This window comes from Camelus dromedarius, chromosome 2 (assembly GCF_036321535.1).
Source record: "Camelus dromedarius isolate mCamDro1 chromosome 2, mCamDro1.pat, whole genome shotgun sequence".
NCBI lineage: Eukaryota > Metazoa > Chordata > Mammalia > Artiodactyla > Camelidae > Camelus > Camelus dromedarius.
This window is the reverse complement of record NC_087437.1, coordinates 74986852-75002420: the sequence shown is the minus strand read 5'-3', so window position 1 is coordinate 75002420 and position 15569 is coordinate 74986852. Positions and strand designations below refer to the sequence as shown.

The following is a 15569-nucleotide window of genomic DNA, read 5'->3' as shown; positions in this document are numbered from 1 at the left end:
ATGCTGGGTGTCTGGTCTGGGGAAGCGTGCGGGATTTGGCGGGGACGCTTCATCAGTTTTACTCCTCAAATTTCTGCACGTTGTTCCCTGAGGAAGAATTCATGCACCACTTGCATTTCAAAAGAGAAAGGACATGTGAAGAAAAGCAAACTAAAGGTGGAGTGTGCAGAAAGGGGTGCGGCTGGAGCATGAAGGGTACGGGACGAACAGCAGTGCTAGGTGCTCCTTCGTCGCCAGGCTCTGCCCGGACTTCAGCAGAGCAGGAGTGAGCTCCACGTCATGCACTCTGTATGCACAGAACCCAGTGCGCGGGTTCACGCCTAGCATAGGAAGAAGTTTCCAGGGAACTGGGCGTTTTGCATCTGTCTCCAGGTGAAGCATGTGTAGGCTCAGGTGAGAATAGTGCAGCCCACGGCCATTTTCACTGCCTTTTAGGAACCAGTTGCCAGCAACAAGAGCTACACACTCACAGTGCTTCTTGCTTTTGGAGTATCTGTGCTGGCCCAGACCCAGCTCCAGCGCTCACCACTTTTCCTCAGCTTCTGCTCTGCAGTGAGTCATTAGGCAATGGCTCCCTTTCGCCAGCAAATCAGTGGCAGAAACGTGGGGGGGAGGAGGTGGCCCTGGTCAGTCCCTGGAGCTCACCTAACGGCAAATCCCACCGTCCACCCTGGGTGGGTGTCGTACTGACCACGAGAGCCGCAAGCTTTGATCGTGTTGTACTTTGCACGGAGACTTCATGTTTTGAGGAGGTTACTCGCTACCAGGTTTAGACCCTCAGCTTCCAAGTCGGGAGGGTTTCCGTAGTGGAATGGACAATTCCTAGCTGCAGAAACGAAGAAATCTGTTCCCTGAACAGAGACGGACCTTACTTTTGAGGGGAGCAGTTTTCATCACTGACCTTACCTATGAAGTTTAGCTAATATCTTTTATCTTTATTTCTTTTTTGTGTTATAAAATTTTCAAAAATCAGTTTTTTACTTTTCATCATGTACATCATTCATGCACATATCTAAAACGCAAAGTCTTATACTTTAAAACTGAACTTTTTGGGTTTTTTTTCTAACTTGTTACTTACATGCATGTAATTGAGCTGCTTATTCTGCTTTTGGCTTTATTTATCAGTTTTAGACTTTATCTGTTTACTTCCCATAATAGCAAATGACAAGTATTTAACTCTGTGACCCTCGTACACATCCCAGTGGTGGGCTGGAGCTTATTCTGACTGCTGGTGTGAGCTGATTGTTAAATTTTCAGAAATTTTGCAAGCCAAATATTAAATGATTGGTAGCTTGGTGGGTAGGGTATAGCTCAGTGGTAGAGTGCAGGTTTAGCATGCACAAGGTCCTGGGTTCAATCCCCAGTATCGCCATTAAAAAATAATAATAATAAGTAAAAATTAAAAAAAAAGAATGGGTAAATACACTGAATCAGAAAAAAATTAAAAATAACTGGTAGCTTGAAATTGGCCACAGTGGGAGTATTTACACCATGGAAATCAGCAAATGTTACCAGGGCTATTTTCCCCTCAGAAAACTAGTTGTTAAACATTTCCCAGCATGCCACTGTTCTTCCTCCATACCCTCACAAATGCAGATTAATCTAAAAGTCAAAAGTTTCATTTTAATGACTCCGGTAAATTTTGTTCTCTTCATAGCCCATTGGTAGTCCTAAATTATTGACTTCCTTATTTTACATGGCGTTAATAAGTGCCTCATTGTACTGGCACCTCCTGAAATTAATTGGACAATCCACAAAAAGGGAGACAGCCAGTAATTACATGCTTACGAAGTATTCTTGCCAAACAAATGAATCTGATCTATTTAAGCTTCTTCAGCTGAATACCAGTTTACTGATAATATGAAGAATAGAAAGCAAGTTAGATGACACAAGAAAGCAACCAACTAAATCTAGAATGCAGGATATCCTACGGGACCAATGACTCACTTTTCTTAGTAAATCAATAACATAAATGGAGTGGGGAAGTGGGTAAGAAACTATTACAGAAAAAACAGACTTAACGTCATAACCCCAATTTCCATGTATGGATCCTGCTTGGATCCGAATTCAGATTAAGGAACAATAAAAAAAGTATGCTTGAGAGCAGGGACATTTGCCCATAGACCAGGTATTAGACGACATTAGGGGTTACTGTCACCTTGTCCTGTCTGATAATGGCATAGAACTTACCTTTTAAAAAGTGTCCTTACTGGTATTAGATGAATAATAAAGTATTTGCAGAGGAAATAGTACATTTGATTGTTTTTTTTCTTTTTAAAAAATCCTGGGAAAATGTAGGAGGACAGATAAAACAAAGTGACAAAACTTCAGTAACTGTTGAAGATGGATGATGGTCTATAAGAGTTCATTAGATATGCCACTCTGAATATGTGTGAAATTTTCGTAGTAAAAAATTTTAATCGCTTCATTTTAAATCTCCTTTGTGTTTTCTTTGTGCTTAGCCTTGTCAGTCTTTTCAAATGTACCAGCAGATTAAGTATCAATTAATGAATTAATACTGTTTTTGAAATCCTTAAACATCCAACCCATCAGTGTCATTTTTCAGGGTTTCCTCCGCAAGTCCCCTTCTTCCTTTTCAGTGGGGACTAGCTGCACATTGGGCTTTCTGCACAGCTGCTGGTGTGCACTTCCCTTCTCCGTGACCCTGGACTGCCCAGGCCTCTTTTCCTGTGTCAGATTCACTCTCTCCCTCTTTGTTGATAGATTCCCTCATTTTGCTGGAGCACCTGCTCCAGTAGCTTCCTAAGAAAAATTAAGCGTGACGTACATTTTTCAGTCCTTGAATGTCTCCTCCCACATTGATTTGGCTTGACACTTTTCCCCTCAGAATTTTGGAGGCTTTTCACCATCGATTTCTAGCCTCCGGTGAAGGTGTTATGAAGCTCAATGCTGTTTTGATTTCCATTCTTTCCCCTTTACTGAAGATTACAGAACTCAGCGTATGCTGTCGGTTGATCTCTTTCTACTTGTTACTGTACTAGACGTGGCTGGCACAATAACAAATACTTGTTATTGTGAAATGTGTGTCTGATAGGTTGGGGAAATTTTTCTGGTTTGTTTTGTTATCTTACATTTTCTCTGGGCTCTGTTCCTATGACTCTTACTCTTAGGATATTAGAACTATTAATCCCAATTTAGGATTTTATTTGGAAAAATGCTGTGTAAAACAAAACAAGTCAGGGAAGGTTGAACGAGCTGCCAGACCAAGATGCTAAGCTGACCCAGGTGAGCAGAGCGAGAGAAGGGAGTCCTTGAGCCAAAGCCAGCTGACAGAGGAGTCCCCTGTGTCAATAAGGGTTGACCTTATTTCTGCTGCACTCGATCACCGGCTGTAATCTAAACGTAGGCACAGACTCAGCTGAAGTGCAGTGATGGCTTTCAAAGCGATGCACCTGGGGCCCTGGTCAATGACCTTCCCTAGAGCCTGAGGCGCCAACATCATGGCCACTACTGTCAAGCAGGTGCTATTATCATTGTATGTTGACTGGGTCAGTCTATGTGCTATGCCTGGAACACTCAGAAAGCATTAGGGATTATTACTGAGTGCCAAGGAGAAACCTGCAAGGGTGTGTGATTGGCCAAAGAAACTTATAAATTTTATGCTCTGAATTTCAGGATCTATTTGCTTTTACTTTAAGCACTATTCTAATAAGCTTGGTTAACTTGAGTACAAGCCAAAGCCAGTTAAGAATGGCAGAGTTAAAAGAGATTGGAAACTTATTAGTGTTGTAACAATCAGAAAGCTGGGAAAGGCGTGTTTGACAGCAGGGACAGAGACAGAAAAACAACAAAAACCAAAATGTAACAAAAGCTCGTATTTGCAGAATGTTTAACATTTGGAAACATAGCCCCAGCAACTTCAATCGACATAGGCGCTTCTTGGGTTTTCAGAAATGTAACAACCAGTGTTCACAATAACGACTCTGAGAGCAAGAAAATGTCTCACCAGCACTCTGAGGAAGCAGGAAAGTAAGAAATGTGGTTTAGACAGATTACCACACAGAATAAACTGCAGAGGAGCTCCACAGAAAGACTGAACCCTCCAGGATTCTGGACAGCTGGTAGTTTTATTGATGTAATTAAATATATGGCTTTTCTGTTTTCCTGTGCATAATTGCGTAGCACTTCTTCCTGTCACTTGATAATGAGCAACCCTTACCCTTCTCATTTTATGACCCGATTTTATGTTGAGATCCCCACACCTTTCATGGCATCATCTCCGCCTGGGTTCACTTGCTTCCTAAGCAAACATAAAATCTCTCTGATAAATCATGAATAGCAGTAGAATTTCCAAGTCATTTAAAGTAAGCTCCTGCGGGGCTCGGCCATCCCATGACTGTCACCGAGGGGATTCTCTCTCCAGTGGCGCACACACCCTAGGCTGCCTGTCTGGACGCCTTCTGCCCTGCTTCCTCAACAGCCGCTTCACTTACACAGCACTTCCTGTTTCCACCCGGCCCTCCTCCCTGTGTTCCTGCTCTTGTATGTGAGCCCCTGACGTGCACGGTGCTCTCACAAATCCTGGTCAACAACAGAACTGCGGGCCTAGGATGTGACATCAACACCTTTGGAGAATAAAGAGCTTGACAACAGCTGATTTTCCAACCCTCAGGGGTACCGTCAGAGCCTGAGAAGCCACCGTCTGGAGCCTCAGGCGTCCACTATGAAATCAGGTTGCTCACAGCAGGCACAGTGGGACAGAAGCAGCCACACAAGTGAAACACAGAGAAAGACACACGGAGAGAAAGAGAGCTGAGAGATACGTATAGGGGCAGATACAGACAACATGCCAGCGTGCACACAGGATCCTGCCTTAGCCCAGGCTGCTGTAACACAAATACCATAGACTGGGAGGATTAAACAGAAATGTGTTTCTCACAGTCCTTCAGGCTGGGAAGTCCAAGGTCAAGGCACAAGCAGATTCAGTGTCTGGTGAGAGCCCACTTCCTGGTTCACAGATGATGGTCTTCTGTGTTCTCACACAAGGGGCAAGAGAGGTCTCTGGGGCCTCTTTATAAGGGCCCTGATCTCGTTCAGGAAGGCTCTGCCGTCATGACCCAATCACCTTCCAAAGACCCCCACCTCCAAATGTGTCACACTGGGGTTTGGATTTCAACATACGAATTTGAAGGGGGACATTCAGTCCACAGCAGATCGCGAACATACTTAAGAACAAAAGCAGGATCCGCCTCATTTCCCCACTGATTTGTAAGCTCCTTGGGGGCAGAGCTCTGTTTGCTTGCATCTACACTTAATAAAATCTGGGAGGAGGAATGAGGAGGAACATACTGTCACGCTAAGCAGGCAGTGTTTAACTCATGTTGATAACAATGAACAAAGTACAATATTGTCCTAAAAGAAATCCTTCCCTGACATTCCTACAAGGATTAATATAGCTGTTAATTTGCACAGGTTTAATTCTCTCCAGTTCCTGGCTGTTACCTTCTTTTAAGTCATTTGTTTTGGTTTTGGTTTTGGTTTCGGCTTTAGAAAAGGGCTCAAAAGGTTATGTTAGATTCCATACATCTTAATGGACAGCCAGTGGTTTTAAGGGCATTGAATTAATGATCCCTTCTTTCTCTTGTATTATCACGCACAGCCTTCTAAAGTCATCTGCTCTTCCGTGGGGAGTATTCCCCTTCCCATTTGTCCTGGATGGCAGCAGCACATTGTGCAATATACAGATCTACAGGTAAAACAACTGGGATCCCCAAATAAAGCAGGCAGAGAGAACCTGAGTCCAGTATTTTGGATTGTTACTTTTTGGTCTTAGTTTTTCTATTCCATATTTTTTCTCATTTTTGTATTTTTCAAGACAAAATTAAATGTGCTGCAACGCCTCAGGAATGAGTAAATTCAAACAACAGTTGAGTAACAAGCCTCAGAAATGAAAATTTATCTGAATTTAAAATTAAATTGTTTTGTTTTTCCACAAACTAAATTGGTCAGATATGAAAAAAAAAAAAAAGATTATGAAGCATTCTAACTTTTGATTTGAGTACGAACAATGTGTTGGCTAATTTGTATTGATTTTATCTGCCAATCTAGATGCAATCACACTTTTAAAAGCAGATTCCTGTAATTTGCTTTTCTATAAAATGTCACCAATGCATTAAATACTTTGAAAACAGTCTCTGTAAATCAGTCTGCACTTATTAGATTTGTTTAAACGATAGCATTAGAATTCCATGCCGAGAGTTAATTTGGTTTTAAAATAACTCCCTACATGCAGAACATTTCCAAGGGCGGAGAGGCTAGTTCCCAATTATTTTCATGCCAGCAGTGCTAAATGTGTTTAATGACTCACTTACCTACCAGCTGTGGGTTCTCTGAACACCTCCCCATTCAGTGGAACACACACATTTTACCTCAGGCTATTTTATATTGAAAAATGGGGGAAATGCAGAACCATAGCCAAATGATAAGTTAAAGTTCTTACCTTGTTTCTGTCAAAGGTATTATAGACTTGATCAACTTGCTGACTGGCCTTTTGATTCAGATCTTGCAGACCCAAGAGTGTCTTAAATTCATGCAGTGTTTGCAGACCAGGTGGCTATTCCATCATAAATCCTCCATACCACACATAGGTCTCTTATGCAGGAATTGCTGTCTGACCACTGCTAGAGATTCGCTATTCCCCATCATGATTCATGGTCTACAGCTTTTTCTCAGTCTGTTTTCACGTTAGATCTCTCTGGACTTAATCCCTCACTCTTCTCTAAAACTTGAAGTCAAGAGATACCCTTAGAAAGCTACTCTAAACTTCATACAGCTCTAGGCTAAATGAGTGTAGAAAGCCAATGAGACTGACTCATCTGTATAATTTTGAGACCAAGGTCACTTACCAACTGATGAGATTGTGCTTACTGCCATTCAGAGATAGCTTTCTGTGAAGGGCAGAGAATATTTTAGAGAGAGTAATCCTTGTCATATTGTTAATCATCAATTAAGCCTACATTATTGAGTGGTACGGTGGGGTCTAATGGAAGGAACTTGGATTTGCAATCAGGAAGCCTGGGTTCTAGGCTTTGCTCACCGCTTATTAACTATATGGTAGTTCTTATGTCTCAGTTTCCCCATCTGTCAAATAGTATCAAGAGAATTTGCCTTCTCATACCTGAATATTGTGAAGATAAACTTAGATGAAGAGCATGTTTTTAAGCCATGGAAAAATTAGACATTCTGAGTACTGTTAAATTAAAAGGAAGTCTATGTATAAAAGAGGGAAATGAGTACCAGGTAGTTAGTAGTAAGAAGTTTTAGATGTAGTAGGCAGTAGAGTGTGGTCTGCAGATAAAGGGACATACCAGGCTGTGTCTTCCGGCATTGAGCTTGTCACTGCACCTCCCTTTTCTGTTGTCTTTTGTCTCTCAAGTCTGCATCTCCCTATGCCCTCTGCCTGCCACTTTTATCCCACTCCAGTTCCTGAGCTTATCTTGTCCCAGCCAAGCCCCAACTGCCAATGCACTTGAGAGCTGAGCCAATGGGCCTAAGAACTGTATCCATGCCCAATAATGGAAATGAACTGCCCCATGTGGTTCCCAAGCCATTTTGCTACCAACCATACTTAAGTATAAGAGAATTACATCATTTCCATCTGCAGCATCTCATCCAAAGTATGGCTCTCCTAACCTTACTCCATCTTTTCTTCCCCCCCAGTTCCTGTGTTGACTCAGTTCAATAGTCTAGTCACTGCTTTGGTCCCCATTCCTTAGTCCTGATTACTTGTTTAAAACCCCAGGTCCCCCAAGAACTGGAGCCACTGGGGCCTAAATGAACTGCCTTGACAGGAAGTGGGGAGGTTATAGTTAAAATTTTCTTTCAAACACACCTATGTAGACTTTCAATAGAAAATTTCGATTTCAAAATTAGAGTTAAATAACAGGTATTCAATAAGGTCAGAGAAATGTGGAACTTACTCATTTGGAAGTGTTACCTGAAACATTAGGATGGATGAGATTTCTTATGCAGAGTAGAAAGAAAGAAGATGAGATAATGAGGACTCAGCCCTGGGGATTATTCAGTTAGGAATATGAGGACTATTCTGTTAAAATCTTCAAAAGCCATTCTCTGGGGAAGTCCCCCCTCGGACTCTTCCTAAATGTCTGCCAGAAAAATGCTCAGAGGCATTGACTTCTTATCGCCATTGACTAATCACCAAGTTTTAGATTAAAGGAAGGATGGATACTGAAGGCAGAGTTAGGTAATGAAAGTTTTCAGGGGTCAAAAAAATCCCTTGTGGGGAGAAAATTTTGGATAGATCAAGAATGCAAGGACCTGAGATCCAGAAACTGTGTTTGGTTGTATAAATAATGCTCTAAAAATCTGCACAATGATTACTTGAACTAAAAGAGAATTCTTACATTGGGTACAATATTTATATCCAAAAATCACAAGTCTTGCTAATAAAACATTAGCCAGTCATAAGATAATGGGAAAAAAGACTCACTTATAATAAGGCAACAAATAAATCTAAAATTATAATAAATGTAACTACAATGTGCTAGATGTATTTGAAGAAACATTTTGAATACTAATATAGGTCACTAATAAAGACCTGAACATATAGAAAGGCATATTTTGGTCTTGGATAGAAAGATTTGAGATATATTTTTTAAAAAGGCACTTTTCCCTATATTAACCTATAACATTACCAGAAACCCAACAAAATACAAATACAATTTGAGGGGTGGGTGGTAACTTAAAACCTAATTCTAAGTTTGAGTGAGAATTACACATGCAAGGATACAGAGGAAAGTGCTGAAAAATAAAATTAACTAGCACTACCAGAAGAACATGGGTCTGACATGAGAAAAGATGAAACAATTAATGGAAAAAATAGAGGTTTTTTTTTTTAAGAACTCAGCCCAAATATAAATGAGAATTTAACATGCAATAAGGTGGCACAGCAGATCAGTGGGGAAAAGACTGATTATTCTATTAATAATTCTGGGACAATATTAGGGTTATCTGGAAACACACACACAACTAGATTTCTAACTTATTCCCTATATCAAACTAAATTCTAGATGAGTCAAAGATTTAACAACATAATTATTAAAATTATTCTAAGAAAACAAAGTAAAATTTCTTTATAATTTTAGCACTGAAAAGTACTCTTTAATTATGACTAAGAACCCAGAAACCATAAGAACCCAGAAACCATAAACAAAAGGAAATTAAACCAAAAGTTTTTAAAAATCTCATATGGCTCACCATGAAAACAAAAGAAAATGAAAATTTATGAGAAAATATTTGTGAGACACATCATATAAAAAAGATAATTTCTATAATATGAAAATAGTTCCTATAAGTCAGTAGGAACATTACCACCAAACTGAAAAATTTTTAAATTCAAATGAATTTTAAACATGAAAAGATGCTCAGCCTTACTCATAAGAAATGTACATTAAAGCTACACGTATGTAACACCTTCCACCTATTTGATCAGCAACATAAGAAAGTTGGATAATTCATGGGGTAGGAGAAGGCATAAAGAAACAGGCATTTACACATTGCTGGGGAAGTGTATATTAATACAATTTTTATGAAGTCTATTAGGCAATATCTATGAATAATAAAATGTACATACCCTTTGACCCAGCCATTCAGCTTCTGAGATTTATTTAACAAGGATAATTGCACATTGTGAAATGAACATATTTACAAGAATGTTAACTGTTGTGCACACGTGGATCCAAAACGATGAGAGAAATGTGACTGTACATCACAAGAGAACAGTTAAATACGTTTTGGTATCTCCATAGACTGAAATAATAAAGAGCAGTTTAAAGATAACGGGGCAGCCCTATATGCACTGATCCTGATGTGAAATGATCTTGAAGGCATATTAAGTGGAAAAACAACAGCATCTTTTGGCTACTTTTATATCCATATGTATATCCATGTAATGATTTATATGAGTTTAGATACATTGACTGATTTTGGATAAATTCACCAGGAACTGGTCAAAGTATGCCTCTTGAGAAGAGTAATTAAGTAGCTAAAACCAAGAATGGGGTGAAGACTTAGCACCATATTCCATTTCACATGTTCTGAATTTTGTACTATGTGCGTGTACATAAAATTAAAATTACATAATTCTACAAAATTAAATGTTTTATTGCTTTTGTCCAAAGCTGCAGACATTTCCAAATAAAAGTTATCAAGGAAAATGAAAAACACAGTTCTCACATTATGCTGAGAAGATTTACTCTTTTACTATAACTCAATAATAAAATTATAAACCATATTTGAAAGTTTTGGGGGGATTTATATTATGTGGTTTACTGAGTATTGGCTGCAATAGAGAAAGAGTATAATGTCTTTCTTTTACAACTCAAGTTCCAAGAGGAGGTGATTCTTTGTATATAGTTTGTATATAGTTTTTAAAAATCACTGTTTTCCAGATTTATACAATCCTTTTAATGAAAACAAAATTTAGGCCTAAACGACATTTCCATCTTTCTTAGTAGCTCACGTGGGAATTAGAGAACTCTGGAAATGGTTTCTCAAAGAAAAGGAAGAGTCAGGGAACAGACTGGGAAATATAAAAACCAAATCAGTCTTTATTTCTAAATACAACTTTCTTAGTGTTAAACAAGATGAACTTTACAATAACAAGTACAGAGAAGTTTTTTTTTAAAGAATCTTCCTTTTTTTTTCTTATTAGCATTTAAAAAAATGAGATGTCCTCTCTGACTTTTAAGTGTAAGAAGTACTTTCCTTTTTTTCTGAAGGAAGACTATGTCCTGAATCTGTAGTCCCTTTATTTAAAAGCATTATGAAAAAGGAGATTATCTTCTTTAAGCAAAGCTTCTAAATAACTGTCAATCTGCTCCAGGTCTCCTGCTGGACCACCCTGGAAAAGAGAAGCAACAACCATAGCAGGCGAAGAAGCCACAGGGTTTATTCCTGTAATCTGGGTGGCCTTGGGCCAGTCTTCCCTATGATTCATGCAGCAAAAAAACCCAGTTTGCATTTGAATAATAGTTTTAACCTTTTGAAATGTTTTTGCATTTAATCTTGTTTTATGCTCACAAGTGGCTAGAAACCTGGATTTTTTTTTCTTTCTTCTTTAGTGGAGGCTAGTTCGACTGTTTTTTACCCCCTTCTATTTAATTACTTGTTATATTCCTAAAGCCCTCATCCTTCTCTGTTGTAGGCTCTCATCTTCCAGCTTAAAAATTCATGAATCTTTAGCCTTAGAGGCAAAGCAGATGAATAGGCAAATTCCGACTTCTCTGTTTCTCTTTATTCCACAGCATCTTTCCTACAACTCGGGTGCGCTGCCCTGATCTGGGTGATCACATGCTCTCCTTTCCTGGGCTTCTTGATCCATGAACACCGGAGAACCTCTTTATTGACCTAAATCTCAGGCCCACCATGGCATCAACTCACTCTCCAACTGAGCTGATGGCTAAGAGAAGTTTTAGGAAGGACCTTTCAGAAATAATCCCAATTTTATTACTGTTCCAAATAAGTGTCTGGCATGATCACAGTTTCTCCATCCCTTATCTGGTTCCATTAAATGTGTTTCTGCTTTGCTCCGTCTGCCCTAGATTTGCTCAGCTCTCTAACAAGGCTGAATTGTACTGAGCCTTAGCTTTGTGCCTAGGGCCCTGTTTCTGCAGATGGCTTCCATGGTATTGATATTCGCCAGGATTTCCAAATATTCACTGACTCTGAGGAATGCCCTGTGTGACCCATTCTGACACTGACTGCTTTCAATCTGTTCAGTCTGGTCTAATCCTTTGGCTTCTGCTCTCTGCCTGGCAGACTAGACTTCTTTTTTTCTAGGACTCCAGGTGGGTTCTCTCCCCCAGATTCTTCATATGCCTGCCCCATCCATCTGCTCCAGGTCCACCTCATCTCACATCTCTGCTCCACTCCACCAAAGTTGCTCTGGCAATCAGAGACAGTGAAAATGGAAATTTCAAGTGGGGGACGAGAGTAAACATACTTAGGCAAGAGCCCTCTGAAGACCTCTCCAGTGATACTAGATAAAGCATTTCATATTCTGTGGGCTAAAGCCCTTGGCCTCTTTACTAAACTTTGTGAACAAAGCAAATTAAATTAGTATAATTATTCTGGTTACTGCAAGGGAACCCAGGGGTTTGACATAGAAGGAAGAGTAAACTATTATTCTTTCTGCTTTTTTCCTACCTGAACAGATTTGCTATTATGAGAACCAATAATTTTTATGAACCTTTCTGATAGAGAGAGGTATTCGATCACTATGATATAGAATTTCTTTGATCGCTCTAGTTCTTCTTATTAGTGAACAACAGTCATCAACATCACTGAAACTCTACCACGTGTGAAGTACCGTACCAGACCTTCCACGTGTAAGAACGTTTGCCACCTTTTGCAGCCATAAAAACCCAAAAGAGGTCCACTCCTACAAACTGGCTTAGGTAGGACTGTTGATAGAAGCACAAATATAATTACCATTTTGTGAAAACAATTAGCTTTAATCACTCTTTTTTTATTTTAATACTGAAACATTTTGACTGTTGCCTGGACCACCCAAGAAGAGAGGGTATCTTCTCTTTTGGCTATATATTTAATCAAAAATACTCTCCGTGTTTTATTTTATATTTAATATAAGTGAAATTTCAGAGAAACCAAAAGACGTATAGTTTTTGAAAGAGTGGACTCACACTGACTAAAACCCAGGCGGTCTGCTTCCAAGTCCGTGCAACAATGACTACACCCACACACAGCAGGCTTCCTTGTTCTTCTCGCCCCCCTCATGGGCAAGGCGGGCCTCCCGGCCTCCAGGCCTCCAGGGAGGCTGCTCTGTGGGAGACAGCTCCTGCCCGCTCACCCTGCATGGCCCAGGAAGGCCCTGTCTCCTGTCCCAGACCCAGGGCCTGTGTCCCAACAAAATGCCACCTGCTTCCTGGGTTCACTGTTGATTTCGTACTTTATTTCTAGCGTCTACAGAACGACTGACTCTTCAACACTGGCTACAGATGCTTTAGTTTGCGACAGGTTTTACTCAGCTCTCCTACATGCTGTCGCAGGAGATAGGCCTCTCCTCGTTGGCTCAGTCTACCGTGGAAGCCCGAGCCTTTGTGCACCCAGACACACCGACAAACGAGCTGGACACTGATTTATACTTAGGTGACACTTCCCGGTCTCTCCAAACTCTCTTCTAAGATTAGAAAAGTCTATTTTTTATTTATATATTAGGGTACAAGTTAAAATATTTTGTTGTCTGAAAAAATTAGAAAAAATTTCCTACTGGAAATATGCTATTGAGGAGACAGTGTGATCAAACTCTACCAACAGTACAAGCAAGGATTCTGACTTTTTAAACAGAAAAAATACTAGACCTTTTAAAAATATTCTAGTATATACTTTCAAAGTTCATTTACTTGTGATTCCAATATCCCTTTAGGGAGAGTAAGGGCTAGTTTAAGCGACTCGCCCGAGGTTAGTAGGTGGGTGACGACGTCAGAAGAGAAAGAGTGGGAAAGGCCCAGTGCTCTTCCCACAACTGTAGTCCTGCTACTCAAATGAAAGCTTTTCTTACCAGCTGAAGTTTCTGCAGTAACACTGCCAGTTTCGCACGGAGATCATTCAGGTTGTCTTCAGCAGCTTTTCTTTTCTTTTCACATTGTCCCAGAGATACCTCATTAAGCACTCCTCTTCTGTTTGCATCGAAGATAATGGACTGCATTTTTCTCCTGAGATTTTTTTCATATTGGACCATGTAAACATTCTGGATCTGGGAATGTTTTTAAAGCAGTTTTAGTATATTTTAAAAATATTACTTTCCCCACTAATATCATAAAGCCATTTCATAGCCCAGTTCTGGACACAGGTACCAAAGGTCAACTCTATATGTATGTACTAGGGGTGGTCTAAATTTACTACGGGTGGTCTGAATTTAAGACATGTTGATCCCTTAAAGAACCAACGATCTGATGGGAGAGGAAGAGAGAGGGGAAGGATGTACAATACAGTCCAGTAACTGTGATGTAAGGAGGCACACCAAGGTCAGCTCGGAGACCCTTGCTTTGAGATGAAGAAGAAACCTGGTAATGGTTGGATTTGTTCTCCCCAGTGCTACCAGGTTATTCAAGGCACAAAGGGGACAGGTGCCTGTGACCACTCTCCACAGCACCAGGGATTCATGGGCAGTGACAGGACAGCCAGCCACTTGGGGCTTTCTTGGCAGATGACGTTATTTATAACTCAAGTCTGCAGCGTCTGAAAAGCACAGAAACTCCAGTAAGAGGAATTCCTATTCTGCCACTCTCTTTGGGTTCCTTATTCTGATGTAAAGAGTACACTTAGATACTAGCTCATATGACCTTTGCTAATTCAAGAGCCTTGATTATTTTCCAAGAGCTCATGTGGTGCCTGAGGCACTCACGGAGTAGAGAGAAGTCATGGGGAGGCCAAATGCTTCAATTTCAAAATGACATTAATTGCTTGTATCAACATTTTGAGAAAGCCAGGGGGTATTCTGAAAAAAGAGATACAGGGCAAATCCTGTTTTGGTAAACATCTGAACATTTCTGCAATAAGGAGAGTTCTGTGATCTAATACAGTGGGTTTCCAGGAAACTTGTAAGGTAGCCTCGTTTGTCTTCCGGGTCTGCCTTCCCTCTCCCCTCCTCCACTACAGTCACTAAAACGTTTGGGCCTCCCCAGCACTGTCCACATCACATCCTTTAAGCGCTTGTTGACCTCACAAATTTCTCCTTTTTCTATAAAATCCTTTAAACAAACAAAACCCCTTAAATATACTGAATTCTGTTAATAGACATACACCACTTCCTAAATTCAAGGCACTGAATTTTATTATAGGTGATGCAAAAATGTGTAAGTTTCAGTCTCTGTCCTCAAGAAGTCTTCTAGTCTACAGAATGAGACAATACAAGTATGCAAATATTACATCTTATAGAAGAAAATGTGTTGTGCCCAAGTAAGGCACAGATATTTTCAGAGTGGAAAGGAGGGTGCAGATTCTCCACTAAATTAAAGAGCATTAAAGTCATGACTTAAGATTCTTAACTTGGATTGACGTCAGTAACTCACCTCCAACTACTTACACTTTTCATGTGCTATTAACTGAGAGGAGTCTTTGGGAACAGAGACCCCCTACTCCACAGTGGCAAATACTGGCCATATATGTGTGCATTCACACACACACACAAACACACATCATGTGTCCTATTAAAGGTGTGATTTAATCGTGAAATCTGTAGATTGTCATGTAAAGAAATGTTAGGTTTTTTAGAGACTTAAACTGGCTGGGCGTTTGTGTGAGGGATGAGGAATTAGACTGTGAAATTCCTGACCTGGCTCTGCCTCGTCTTGCCTTCTGTCCTGAGTTCTAGGCCTCACTCTCCCAGGTAAACACCAGGCTCATTCCTCCATAGGCCCTTTGCCCTTGCTGCTTTCTCTGTTCAGTAAATTCAGCCCCAGGTCTACGCAAGGCTCACCCTTGGCCTCAATCTGTGTTAAAACATGGCTCAGATAGTCCTTGCTCTCTGTATCTGAAAGAGGCCCCCCCTGCCCCAAGACACAATC

At 40.3% G+C, this 15569-nt stretch overlaps 1 protein-coding gene and 1 long non-coding RNA gene across 2 annotated transcripts in view; both read right to left on the bottom strand.

Annotated features, from left to right (window-relative positions):
- Positions 1 to 7669, bottom strand: part of LOC105087696 (uncharacterized) — a 33207-nt gene extending 25538 nt beyond the window's left edge. The window contains exon 1 of the long non-coding RNA XR_004138241.2: positions 7329 to 7669. This is a non-coding gene — a long non-coding RNA (uncharacterized LOC105087696). The remainder of the gene's footprint in view (positions 1 to 7328) is intronic.
- A 2758-nt stretch (positions 7670 to 10427) lies between these two features.
- MORC1 (MORC family CW-type zinc finger 1) overlaps positions 10428 to 15569 on the bottom strand; it is a 144174-nt gene continuing 139032 nt past the window's right edge. Inside the window, 3 exon segments of the mRNA XM_064495638.1 lie at positions 10428 to 10797; positions 10799 to 10882; positions 13562 to 13756. Of these exon segments, the coding sequence (XP_064351708.1) occupies positions 10726 to 10797; positions 10799 to 10882; positions 13562 to 13756 (351 nt within the window). The 3' untranslated portion in view covers positions 10428 to 10725.